The sequence below is a fragment of the Fukomys damarensis genome, unplaced genomic scaffold, assembly GCF_012274545.1.
Source record: "Fukomys damarensis isolate Sample0158 unplaced genomic scaffold, DMR_v1.0_HiC HiC_scaffold_19, whole genome shotgun sequence".
Lineage (NCBI taxonomy): Eukaryota > Metazoa > Chordata > Mammalia > Rodentia > Bathyergidae > Fukomys > Fukomys damarensis.
Genome location: NW_022900931.1, coordinates 24,718,711 through 24,731,817, shown reverse-complemented (window position 1 = coordinate 24,731,817; position 13,107 = coordinate 24,718,711). Strand labels below are relative to the sequence as shown.

Sequence of the window (13,107 nt, the reverse complement as noted above, 5' to 3'; positions counted from 1 at the left end):
ATATATATTTCTGTAACTGATTAAAAAGCAACAAGATACCCCCCGCCTCTACGACACTACACATCAAACACTTTCCAGGACTCAGAGAGGAACTTTGTGAACACCTGATTTTTCAGTCTCCTTCATTTACTATCAAGTCTATTATAAATCATTTCATCATTCCTTCAAAATGTCTCTCTGATTCTCCCTTTCCTTTCCATGCATTCCTTCAACATCTACCAAACACCTAATATGCTCCAGGTACTACAGCGAACACTAGAAATTCAGGGGTCGAAAACAAAGTCCCTGCTCCTAATGAATACTTAGTTCTGTTAGAGAAGAAAATCGGCAGCGATGATGTGATAACATTCACAAGTATAAACACAGTTTTATAGCAGCAGAAACAAGAAAAATCAAGTCAGACTAGGAAGATCAAGGAAGTCCTCCTAAAATAGGCAACATCTGATCTGACAGCAGAGGAGGTGGGGTCATGAAAACAGCAGCATTGCAAGGCCTCAGCACCAAGAAAGTTTTAATTTTAGAATTAAGTATGTTTCATTGTTGGAGTGAGCTGCAGAGTAGAAAGAAAGGAAGGGAAGTGGTGCTGAAGCAAGGAAGTACAAAGGTACTACTAGGTGCTACAGTAAGAGGGTTCTCAGGCAGGTATGGCGACGCACGCCTGTGATCCCAGCACTCGGGAGGATTGATACAAGTTTGAGGCCAGCCTGAGCTACAACACGCTGAGCACATGGACAGCCTCAACTACATACTGAGACCGTCTCCAAAAGAGGCACATACAAGAACAAAAAAAGACTCTGAACTTTAAAAACAGCAAATTTATCTGTCATATTCATTGTTGTATTCCCAGAACCTAACAGTGTCTGGCAAAATAGTTCTCCAAAATATGAAGAGAGGGAAGGAACCGTGACAGCCTAACTGGTTTCAGGAGCCACTGAAAAACATAACACAATGAAAACTATAGTCGACACCATTCTTTTATAACTGTTTTGAATAAAACTGGCCATCATACTCCAAAGTTGAACGTTCACACCCACACTCCCACACACCTAGAATTCCACAAAGGACACTGCCACGTACCATGGGGGGCAGTTACAGGGTAACAAAAGGCTGAAAATGACCCAAACTGCCCTCTCCAGAAGAGACTGAGAACTACAGCACGTTTATAGAATACAATATCATCTAAAGATTAATGACTATACGCCGCCAGCCTCGCAAGGGCCCAAGATAGATCCCTAATACCCCCCAAAAACTAATGACTATAAAATAACTGGACAATATTTTTTTTTTAGAGTCTCTCTATGTAGCTTAGGCTGGCCACAAACTCAGAGTGATCCTCATGCTTCAGCCTCCCAAAAGCTGGGATTACAGGTGTGTGCCCTCAGGCTCAGCCTTGACAATATGCTATTAAAGGATTTGCAGCCCACCGAGGTGGCGCACATCAGTCCCAGCTACTGGCAGGATGGCCTGCGTGGAGTTGAAGGCAGACTGGACATCGCAGTGAGTATGTGGCAGTGTGTAGAACCTGGACAGAAGGGAAGAGCCCGAAGAGACATCCACATAACTCCTGAAGAGACGGTCAGTACACTGGGATTCTTATTCTTTTCTCATGTTTATGTTTGAAATTTTTCACGATGAAAAATACTTCAGTTCAAATGGGAAGGAGAACAAGGGGGAAAGGAAGAAAGTGACAAGAAAAGTGAAAACAGAAGAACAAAATGGAAGCAAAGCGTTTGTATGTAGGGAGGGGAGGGGGCTCTGAGGGGGAATGGGATAAAATAAATTTTATTTAAAAAATATATATATATGTATATGTATACGTAATAAAATAATGTAGGGCCAGGGATTTAGCTCAGTGGTTCTGCCACCTGCCTCGCAAGCTCAAGGACCCAAGTTCGATCCCTGGTACCAAAAAATAAATAAAATAAAATAATGTAAAGAAACCTAAAGGGAGGATAAACCTAAAACTCAGAATAATCACTAGCATGGTTAGGGACAGACAACAGACAGACCACTTTTTTTCCTTTTGCAGTGCTAGGGCATCATGGTTTACATCCAGATGTCCCCCAAAGCCTCACGTGCTCCACTCCGAGGTGGAGCTTTTGGGAGGTCACGGGGGTACATTACTTGTCAGTGCATCAGTCCCCTGATGAGTCCGTAGCTAAGTGTGCTTTCAAAGGTGAAGGAGAAGCCTGGTCAGAGGACGTGGGCCACTGGGGGCGTGGTCTGGCAGGGTCCGTCTCCCTCCCTTCCTGCTGCCAGGCCATGAGCTGTTTCTCCTCTGTCATGCCGCCCTGCCTTGGAGCCAGCCAATTATGGGCTGAAACCTCTACAAACTATAAGCCAAATAAAACTTTCCTTCAAGCTGTGGGGTTCAAGTATTGTGTCTCAGCAGTGAGAAAGTAATTAAGTCACTGGAATTGAACACAGGGTCTCAAGTATGCTAGACAAGGGCTATACCACTGCATCCACCCCAGCCTGCTTTTCATATTGTTTAACATTACTGAATAATGCCAGGCTGGTAGCGCACACCTATAATCCCAGCACTCTGGAGGATCACTACAAGTTCAAGGCCAGCCTGTGTTACACAGTGAGTTCAAGGCCTACCTGAACCACAAAGTGAGACCCTGTCTCCAAAATAACAGAAACAGCCAGGCATGGTGGTTCACACCTGTAATCCCAGCCATTGGGAGGCTGAGGCAGGAGGATCGCTGTGAGTTCGAGACCAACCTGGGCTACATAGTGAGTTCCAGGTTAGTCTCAACTACATAGTGAGACCCTGCCTCAAAAAACAAAAAAATAAATAAATAAAATAACAGAAACAAACAAATTACTGAATAAATAAAAATGTTCCACAAATGGTCCAGTGATGACAAATCCATGAGCCAAGGACTATGAATTATAATACTGTGTAATAAAAGTACAATTTAAAAATCTGAGTAACAGGGCCAGGGATTTAGCTCAGCGGTTCTGCCACCTGCCTTGCAAGCACAAGGGCCTGAGTTCGATCCCCGGTACCAAAAATAAAAATATTAGTAACAAATTAGGCTTGGTGGTGCACACCTGTAATCCCAGCACTCAGGAAGTTGAGGCAGAATCACTGTGAATTTGAGTCCGGCCTAGGCTACACAGTGAGTTCAAGGCCAGCATGAATTCCAAAGCAAGACTCTTATCTCAAAAAAAAGAGTAACAATATATATTTTCTTATTTTAAAATTTTTTTTAAATCCTAGCAGCAATCTGGAAAGAGAATTATAAATACACAAGACTATTTAGAGAACTAGTATGGAGAGCCAGGTAAAAATAAGAACCTGAATTCAGGCAGCAAAAGTAAAAAAGAGTCTAGCTTTGGGCAGAAATATATATGAGAATCATCAGGACTAGGTGCTGGGAACAAAATAAAATGTCACCTAAACTGAACATGGTGGCATACACTTATAATCCCAGCACTTGGGAAGTTGAAGCAGGAGGATCACCTTGAGTTCAATCCTGTCTCAAAAAACCAATAAATAAAAACAAAACAACAACAACAAAAAAGGTCATCTAGCAATTAGTTTTTCCCATCAGCTTCCTTTCTATGATGGCTATTTCCTACTTTCCCTATCCCTTTCTCCTTTTTTTTTTTTTTTGGTTTTTTGAGACAGGGTCTCACTATGTAGTTGAGACTGACCTGGAACTCACTATATAGCCCAGGCTGGTCTCGAACTCACAGCAATCCTCCTGCCTCTGCCTCCCGAGTGCTGGGATTACAGGCGTGCGCCACCACGCCCGGCTTCGCCTCACTCTTCTGCAGAGAAAAACAAAACCATTACCTGAGCCTCCTTCAGCCACAGCACCATCAAATTTCTGTATTTACTGGCAGGCGCCCCTCTGCTCCCTTCTCTTCCTAGCAAAGGGCAGCCCTTCTCTGGAAGGGGTCCCTCCAGCCTGCCTTCCCAAGGAGCTGACCTATCTGGCCCCTCACCAGACCTGCACCATGCACCCCCTCCCCAGCTCTGTCCTCCTTGGGACTCACTGCACCGTCCTACCAGCCTCTTACTCAATCCTCAGATATACACTACGGGGATTCAACCTATACGCCCCACAGAAGCAGCTCTCCCTCCATACTAATAATCCATCCTTCCTTTCTACCACATTCAAAAAGATGAGTCCTGGGGTCAGGGATTTAGCTCAGTGGTTTCGCCGCTTGCCCTGCAAGCACAAGGGCCCAAGTTCGATCCCTGGTACCAAAAAAAAGAGTCCTCTTTTCGCTGTCTGTCTCTCTGTCTCTGTCTCTCTCTCCTCTCTTTTCTATCTCTCTCTCTCTCTCTGAAACTCTGTTCCGCTGTCGACAGCATGACACAAGGACCAGGGATGTAGCTCAGTGGCACCACGCCTGCCTTGCAAGTGCAAGGTCTTGAGTTCAATCCCCATTCCAAAAAAAAAGAACATGACATAGTCCAGATTTTTCTCCCTCTCTTGCTCTTTCCCGTTTCCCTCTCACCCTAGCCAGGAACTGCCTTTCTAGAGATTCCTCCTAGCCCTCAGGCTTGTTTCTTCACCCACCATCTAAATTACTGTAAACATTCCTTAGATTACAGTGTCATGGGGACGCCTACTACGTTCATGTGTGCGTCCCAGCCGGGATGCCCTGAGCTCAGAAAGTCTACACAGAGCTACTGCCAGTCTTCCCATGGGTGGCTCGTAAGCACCCTGCTGGTTCACAACTGAGATCACTGTCATCACACTGCTCTGCCACGTCACCTCCGTCAGGAGCAGCAGCACCAAGGCCATGCTGGCTCTCCGAGCTGCCATCTCGCCACGCACTCAGTCAAGTTCACCTTCCTCCATGACGCTCCAAGTTAGTCGCAGAGCTCTGAGTTTCTGTACCTCTCCACTGCTAACTACCTAATTCTAGACCACTGCAGCACTGCAACTCCCCATCTGTGCTCATGTCACTCCCACTTAGCTTCCACTGAGAAACTGGCATGCTCTTTACAACAATCTTGTCTCCTCCTGACACCTGATTTTTAAAACCCTTCCCGAGCTGCCCACTGCCCCTCACATAAATCTTCAAATCTTAAACATAGCCCCCAAGGCAAAGCCCTGCGAGATGAGGTTCCTTCCACATGGCTGGTCCCCTTGCCAAACAGGAAAACAAAGCTCCTTTTACTCCCTAGAGCAAGCGTGCTCCCTCGGACATCCACAGCCAGCAAACTGCTACAGCTCCAATCTCAATCTCACGGCCTCACTTTCTGTCCCTCATTCCAAAGCTAAAGTAAGTCACTTTCTAGACCTTCAGAGAATCCTGTTTCCAGAGAAACGGTTACCACACCACTCAAGTAAATACGTTTAATGTCCAGTGCTTCACTGGTCCATGACCACAAGTGTACATTTCTTGGGCATCCAGGCTAAGGAACGTCTGAAACATTAGTAATAAGTAAGTGAACACTCTTTTGTGTTTGTGTATGGGGTAGGGCTTACTTAGGACATGAACTTGGGGCCCTCAGGTTGAGCTGAATCCCCGGCCCTACCGCATTCCACCACACCCCCTTTTGTGGAGACAGCAGAAGATCTCAGGTCATTTGCCCAAGGACCCACAGTAAGAGTGAGCTGGACTCCACACCTGATTTTAGCCAAAAGGCCAAGAAGCGATGGATGGAGCTGGATTCTGACCCAAACGTCAAATGCACATTTTTCACCACTCTCCTGTCTCTGCATATTGATACTCAAATATGTGATGAATGGATGGATAAATGAAAGAACTGAATATGGAAGAAGGATCAACCTCATCCCTGGCTCCTACCGCTACTACCAGAATCCAAAGCAAAGGTCTCACTTTCTATTCGCAGGCTCCCTAACTTCTATTCTCCAGGCACATGCTCCAGATGCTTCTATCTGAAGTACTTTTCTTAGCCCGTTAGTCTCTTGTTCAATAGCTATCTATGGAGTTAATACAACCACATTTTCTTGCCTTTTAGGCTCCTCCCTAGCAATGACCTCTTCCATCAGACTTGTTATTTCGTTTATTCACCCCCTCACCCCCAGCACCACCACACACATCCATCTTTACGTACATGAACTATGCCCTTACACTTCCTAGTCTCTCTCCCACTTCCTTGGCACTCCAAATCGAATCCTACCTATCCTTTAAGACTGCTCAAGCATCCTGCAAAGTCATAGTGCCAAGTCTTCCCTAAAAGTTATGTCAAAGCTCATACCATTTAATCTGGCACCTCTTTACTCTTTTCAAACTCCTTGAAGATTTTATCCCCCCCCCTTTTTTTTTTTTGGTACTGGGGATAAATTCAGGACCTTGTGCTTGTGAGGCAAGTGCAGCACCACTGAGCTAAATCCCCAGCCTTATTCACATTTCTTTTTAATGTTCCAAAATACCTAGTCTATTTCGGAGAAGATCAATAAAAATAGCTAAATGTTTACTTTCTTACAGACTAAAAGAATGAAGTAACTATTATTAGATCCTAGCTTGTGTCCCATCAATAGCCAAAACAAATTATATGAATTTTAGGAATAAGTCATAAACTGTAATGGTGAGGAAAACTTTGAGGAAAAAAGTAAACAGGAGACAGAAAGTTGAGCCCTACAGTAACTCATGATCAGAAGGAACCAAGTCTACCTCCCCTCAAACAATAAAATTCCCCCAACCATCCCCTATCCTCAGGAGACATGAAGACTCCCTGAAAACACCTGCACCACACAGGTCTACAAAACTGAGTGGGAAATGTTCCCTGTATTGAAAGTAAGACTTCCCAGGTCCACAGCTCTTTTCCAGCAATTCCCTTTCTAACAAACCAAGTCAAAAGCTGTAAGGGATTCAAACACCATAGGGATTAAGGAAAAGGAAAGGAAAATTCACAAAAAAAGAGTAAGAGATGTGCTCCTACTGCTCAGGAGGCAGAGGCGAGAGGAGCAGGAGCAGGGGTTTCAGAACAGTCAGGGCTACACAGCAAGTTCCAGGCTGGCCTGCATTACATAGCAAGACCCTGTCTGCGAAAAACGCAAAAACCAACCACAACCTCAAAACAACGACAAAAAACAAAACAAAAAGCACAAAAATAAAATCTGACAAGGAGCGGCGGGGCAGAAGGCGGACCCTGGGCCAGCTGCACCCTTCGTCCTCCCCAGCACGGCGCCCAGGCTGGCCACTGACCTGATCCACATCTGCGTGAACTCCGGGGGACTGAGCAGAGGGCACCTCCTGCTGGACCGCAGCCACTGCCCCGTTGGGCATCAGGATCAGCTGGGAGGCCAGAGGCACATTCCGGCCCAGAGTCCGGTTTACCTGCAATAGGTTTCCCAGCTGTGGCTGGCAAAGAGAGGGAGAGAAGAGCAAAGAGGACAAAAGGAAACAGAAGGGAAGGACCACAAGACAAAGTAAACAGCAGATATTAAATAGCTGAGCCCTGTCCCATGCCACCACCCCAAGCTCTTAGTCACCATAAGCGAGGGATCATCCAGAAGAAAACCTGGACTGTTGTAGAAGACTATGGATGATAACAAAGAGTCAGACACCGAAGAAGCTGAGACAAAGACTTTGGAGCACACAGTTGTATGGAGCCAGCAGATGAGCAGAGAGATAATGCTTAGAATCTGTGTACTTGAGGTGCTGGTTTAAACTTAGACTACGTCTCACCTAATTTAGTCACATATTAGCATAGAATCCATGTAATCTGCAGGCTACCTGGCAATACCAAGCATCGCCCCTAAGATAAATACAGCATGGAAAGCAAATGAGCCTGTTTCAAAACATGTGGGGAACCAGAAGAGGAAAAGTTTCAGGGTAGGCATGTGACGCAGTGGTCAGAGGCTTGCTGAGCACACAGGAGGCCCCTGGGTTCCATCTCCAGCAATGCAAAAATAAACAATTGCTTCCACTCGCGTCCTTACCAGCGAGTGCAGTGACGAGCTACGCCCAGAGAAGGTGGCGCTGTCTGTGACTTACCCGCAGGTACATCTGCGCCTGGGACTGGTTGAGTGGTGGGGAGCTGGTGTTCCCCAGTAACACAGACTGGGTCAAGGTGGTGGCGCTGGGAGAGCTCACGCTCTGGGATCGACTGATGAGCTGCGCGGCCGAGGTGGTGGCCAGATTGATCTGTGCGGTACAGGAAAAATCCAGGACTAAGGATGGGGCAGAGACACACAATCATCCCACTCTGGTGGAATCAGAGAAATGAATAACCTCTTATGCAAAACAGTCATCCAGGCTATTCTGAAATACTATAGAAGTTAAAAAAAAACAACAAAAAAAAAGTTAACATTGGAGAAAGCAAAGGAGAAATAGAATAGATTTTATTTTTCTCTGACAAAGATTGGCCGGGCATAGTGGGGCACATCTGTAATCCCAGCATTTGGAAGGTTGAGCCAGGAGGACCAAAGCCAAGTTCGAGGCCAAGCCTGGACTACACAGTGAATTCTAAGCCAGCCAGAACTACATAGTGAGACCCTATCTCAAAAGGAAAAAAACAGAGTCACTTTCCTTTGTCATCTCCTCTTCTCCCTTCCTCGGGTTTCCTAGACAGAATCAAGCTGGCTGCCCTCCTTTTACCATTAGTCCCTCTGTAAGTGCAGTGAAAGTCTACAGTAGCTAAATCTATAGTTCAGTCAACAGTCTCAGATCAACTGCACAAAGCAAAGAACCGGGCGGGCCCTGCGCCGGAGGCAGAGCAGCACTCACGGAGGCCTGCGTGGTGGTCGCCTGCTGTGGCTGGGCAGTGCTGGTGTTCGGAGAGCTGGCCTGACGACTGGCAGCAATCGTGGCCTGTGTGCAAGAGGAAGGGAAACAAGAACGAGAAGAGACAATAAAGGAAAAAGCTCTCAGTCTTCCAATTAAAAAAAAAAAATACAATCACAAAATATATGGAGATTTCAGGTAAGAACAGAGAGACTACTCAGACAAAGAAAAGCACACCCGCTATCCCAGTAACACTCACCCTACCACATGTGCTAACCCAGTAATCCCGCACAACTACTGGGGCAGACAGGCAACCTGGCCTCCTACTCCTCTGCTTTAGGTAGAAGAACCACCTTTAAGCAGGTCTCATCATGAATCACTGATAAATCTGCAGCAGAACTGTCCAACACAAATAGAATACGAGAAAAAGAAGCGGGAGACATGAACTTCGATAATTTATTTTATCTAACTCAATTATCTCTAAAATGTCAAAAATTAAATAAAGTATTAACATTTCAACATATAATTAGTATTTTTAAATTACTGAGCTATTTTACATCCTTTTGTCATTCTGAGTCTTCAAATGCACATCTCAAACTGGACTGGCCACATTTCAAGCACTCAATAGCTGCATGGGGCCAGTAGGACTGGAACACAGCCACTCCCCCTGTAAAAGCCCATTCTCCACAGTTCTCACTGCAAACTCAAGAGGATTCACATGTGCCCCTCTAAGAGGACAGAAGGCAAAGGCGACTCCGGCCCCAGCCCAGTTTCGGGAGTCTCCCCTGCCCACCTGGAGTGCCTGTCCCCTCCCTCGGGCCAGCTGGCTGCTGACCTCTCACCTGCTGGACCGCAGCCAGGCTGTGCAGCTGGGCATTGCTGAGCTGCTGTTGAAGCATGAACTGGTGGAAATACTGAGCCGCATTGGGCTGCCGCTGCAGCGCCTGCAAAGCCTAGGGAAAGAAGACAGGATGTGACATTAGATAGATGACTCCTAAAGCCCGTTCTGTGTGAACCACTGTAATGTGTGAAGGGAGCCAAGGGAAGGGGAGAAAGCAAAGAAGATGGAAGACACATGATTTATCCTTTTCAGTATTAAAATAGGTAAGTTAATATCGTCCTCTACAAGTTGGAGAAGCAATTAATTCAATTGTATGGTCTATCCTTGCATATTAAAGTGAAGCAGTGCTAGTCACACAAACTCTTATTTCCCAAAGTGGAACCTGCAAATATACAAATATAGCAACAACTACATAGGATGAATATACATAGGATATCAATTAATGTAAAGAAAAGAAAAAAGTGAAAGACTGTATTCTGAGTATACAATGAAGAATACAGCCCTAAGGGGTTAGAAATACCTGTAATGGAAAAATTAAGTAATTACTTCTGAAAGATCCAATCAGGTAAAATTGTCAACCAACTAGCATTTTTAAATATCTACAGTCTAATATAAATGGATGCTATGAGAAAGATACTGTTAGCTCAGTTTTAGTGTTAACCAGATTTTACTGTATTCTTATTATTTTTTGCTGTTGTTTTTGTTTTTTGGTACCGGGGATCAAACTTGGGACCCAGTGCTTGCAAGGCAGGCAGCAGAGCCACTGAGCTAAATCCCAGCCCTGGTTTGTTTGCTCTCTTGTTTGGTGTTGTTTTGTTTCTTGAGACAGGAACATGCAATGTACTTCATACTCTATGCAGCCCAGGATGGCCTGGAACTTGCAGTTTCTCCTGCCTCAGACTCCCGAGCACTGATGGGATTACAGGTGTACACCACCACACTCAGCTTAAAGACCAAATTTCAGTCTCTATTTGCTTGCCCAAACTTTTGTAAACTCCTACGATTCTGAGAGCTGCAATAGACCTTAAATTATCACCAAGTACTATAAAGGAAACTGAAGCCAGTCATCTCCCCATGCTGTGTCCGCCCTAGGCCAGCACTCCCAGCTTGACCCCTTGGAGCTGAGCCTCACCTGGACCGCCTGCCGCTCGTACAGGGACATCTGCGCGATCTGGGGCCGAGAGCTGCCCCCAGAGCTGGAACCCCCATTGGTGGAGCCGGAGTTCTGCTCGCTCTCAGTCTCCATGACAGCAGTCCACGGTCCCCACGGCTGGTGCTCCGACTCAAGACCTAGGCAGAAGCAGCGACAGATTAGAATTACACCTTCTCCCAAAGTTTATTCATGTGACTATTCAAGAGCACAGCAAGCCCCAAGACTTCCCCTCAAGAGACCTTAGAACTCCCAAACTCCCAACAGTCTTACAACTGAACCTCGTCCTCCCCACCTGCCATCTTTGAAACTATTTGGGTCTCAAAAGAAATAACGCTTACATACTGGCTGTCATTAAATAACATGACATCTTACAAAGCTGAATCCACTGCAAATCCCCAAGGCACTTTTTAAATTTAACAAACCTCACTTCAATCTCACTGCTGTTATCTTACTTGGATCTCTCTCTACAGCCTTATCACCTGCTGACAACTGGTGACAACGGTCACCTTTTACTGGGAAGCCTCGGAGCTGCCTCTTTTCACTGGGCTATGAGCTTCATTCAGTATTTCTCTCTCCCAGTGCTACAAGGTAAACAGTATGGGCCCCATTTTATAATTCAAACTTTTTCTGAGTATCAAGTCTATGCTAGTAAAAGTTTCTTCCTCAAACCAAAAAAACAACAACAACAAAAACAAACTGATTAAAGCAGTATCTCTGAGTATGAGGACTCATCCTCATTTCCAGGAGGGCCTTCTATGTAGGTAAGATAAACAGGCCTAGGGAGGATACAGACTTTGGGGACACGAGCCAAGCTCCAGCCCACACCGACCAGAGATGCCTGGCTCCAGCCCAGGCTGCTGAGGACAGAGAGTACCTGAGACACACCGCTTTCCTACTGCTACTTCAGTTTCCCTCCTTGCAAACAAAGTTTCACGCTGAATGTGATACATCACTTTACCAAATGATTCTCAGTTATGAAATATGTGACTCTCATGTATGAAACATACTAAATATGCTAACAATGGAAAGCTTCAAAAAGATTCAACTTTTCCGTCCACTCAAGTGTCAGAATTTACCCCTTGGGACTATGCTAAAATTTACAAAAAGACAAGTGAAAACATTGCTAAGAACCAAGCAAAGAGATGGGATGAGAAGCACGAAGAAATATTCTTCCAAAGTAGCACTAAATGACAGGAAGGTTTCTGGCCTATTCTTAGCTTTTTCCTTTTGTTAAACGTACATACTGTACTACATTCTCTACTTTCGAGTCACTGGGCCACTAGAAACATCAGGTCACCAAAACTCTATTTAGTTTAGGAATATAAATATCAAACCGGAATTTCTTCTAAGGGCTGTCAACAGTTTTACTGGGGTGAATGGACTTATCTTGGGAATTGCATCCAAAACAATAAGCAGAGTAAATAAAAAACCCGTTGGCCTTGGCAATAAAGTTAAGAAAGCATCTCTTACTCCACTCCCAGTAGCATCTAAATGTATCACTGTCTCCCAAGATTCTATCCATCTCTTCTACTTCATTTAGGGTTAGCAAACGTTACTGTAAATATGGATATAACCCAAAGTACAAAGGGCAATGGTATCAGCTTCAACTCCAGTCTACCTTCTCCCCACCTCTTTTGCCAAAATATCAAAACACTAAACAGATACAGACCCATGAATCCTCAATATCAGCATGTGAAGAGAAAAAGCGGGTATTAGAGGCAGCACGGCACAGTCGTAGAGATTGCTGGGCTTTAGTTCACTGGACTCATCACGAGACTCCACTACTAGCTATAGAGGGAACAAGAATTCCTACACGCGCGAGTACAAATGCTCATAAACGCTACGACCCCCTCATCTCCCCAATAACTGAAGTCTTATATTTATTTTCAGACTGTGCAAACAGAAAACAGAAACGGAAAGGGACTTTTTTTTCTATGCGAGAAAATCATCATCAAAACCAGCATTCCTACCCATGTGCATAAATCTATTCATGAGTGATCAATGTTGTGGCTGCAAGACTAAATGCAGAAAGTGAAGACGACAGCTTGGGAGGAGCAATCAATTGCAAATTTCAGAATGAAACTGGAAGAGAAGCGAGAAGCTGCTCTAGAGGTCCCTGAGGAGGTAAGCCCGGTCGTCCTGAGAGGTGGTAGGCAGCACTTGGGTGAGTAGGGGCTGGGTCAGGAAGACGCACAGACCTACGAAGGGAGCTGGAAAGGGGTACTGAGGTCAAGAGGTGGAGGAAGGCAACATCTCTAAGCAGAAAACTGTCTCGGAGCAAGAAAGGGGCATGCGAACAGGGGTGGGAGGAGGGCGACTCAGGAAAGACCGTGCCAAAGAAATGGAAGTGATCTGGAGAACAGGACGGTATCCGCCCTGCGTCTCGTCCCACCGGACCTCGCCGAAAACGCCGATCCAACGAGAAATCGAACACCCCGGGAAGGGG

The 13,107-nt window shown here is 45.5% G+C and overlaps 1 protein-coding gene across 5 annotated transcripts in view; it reads right to left on the bottom strand.

The window, feature by feature from the left end:
* Phc1 (polyhomeotic homolog 1) overlaps positions 1-13,101 on the bottom strand; it is a 22,889-nt gene extending 9,788 nt beyond the window's left edge. The window contains exons 1-6 of one of the 5 annotated variants that reach the window (XM_010607807.1): positions 13,059-13,101; positions 10,641-10,798; positions 9,510-9,620; positions 8,671-8,754; positions 7,939-8,088; positions 7,147-7,302 (exon numbers count right to left, since the gene is read on the bottom strand). In XM_010607807.1, the coding sequence (XP_010606109.1) occupies positions 7,147-7,302; positions 7,939-8,088; positions 8,671-8,754; positions 9,510-9,620; positions 10,641-10,754 (615 nt within the window). In that variant the 5' untranslated portion in view covers positions 10,755-10,798; positions 13,059-13,101. Of the gene's footprint in view, positions 1-7,146; positions 7,303-7,938; positions 8,089-8,670; positions 8,755-9,509; positions 9,621-10,640; positions 10,799-12,330; positions 12,624-13,058 lie in introns of those variants that run through there. The other 4 variants (XM_010607806.3, XM_010607810.1, XM_010607804.1 and 1 more) reach the window with 4 other exon arrangements.
* Between the last annotated feature and the right edge of the window lie 6 nt (positions 13,102-13,107).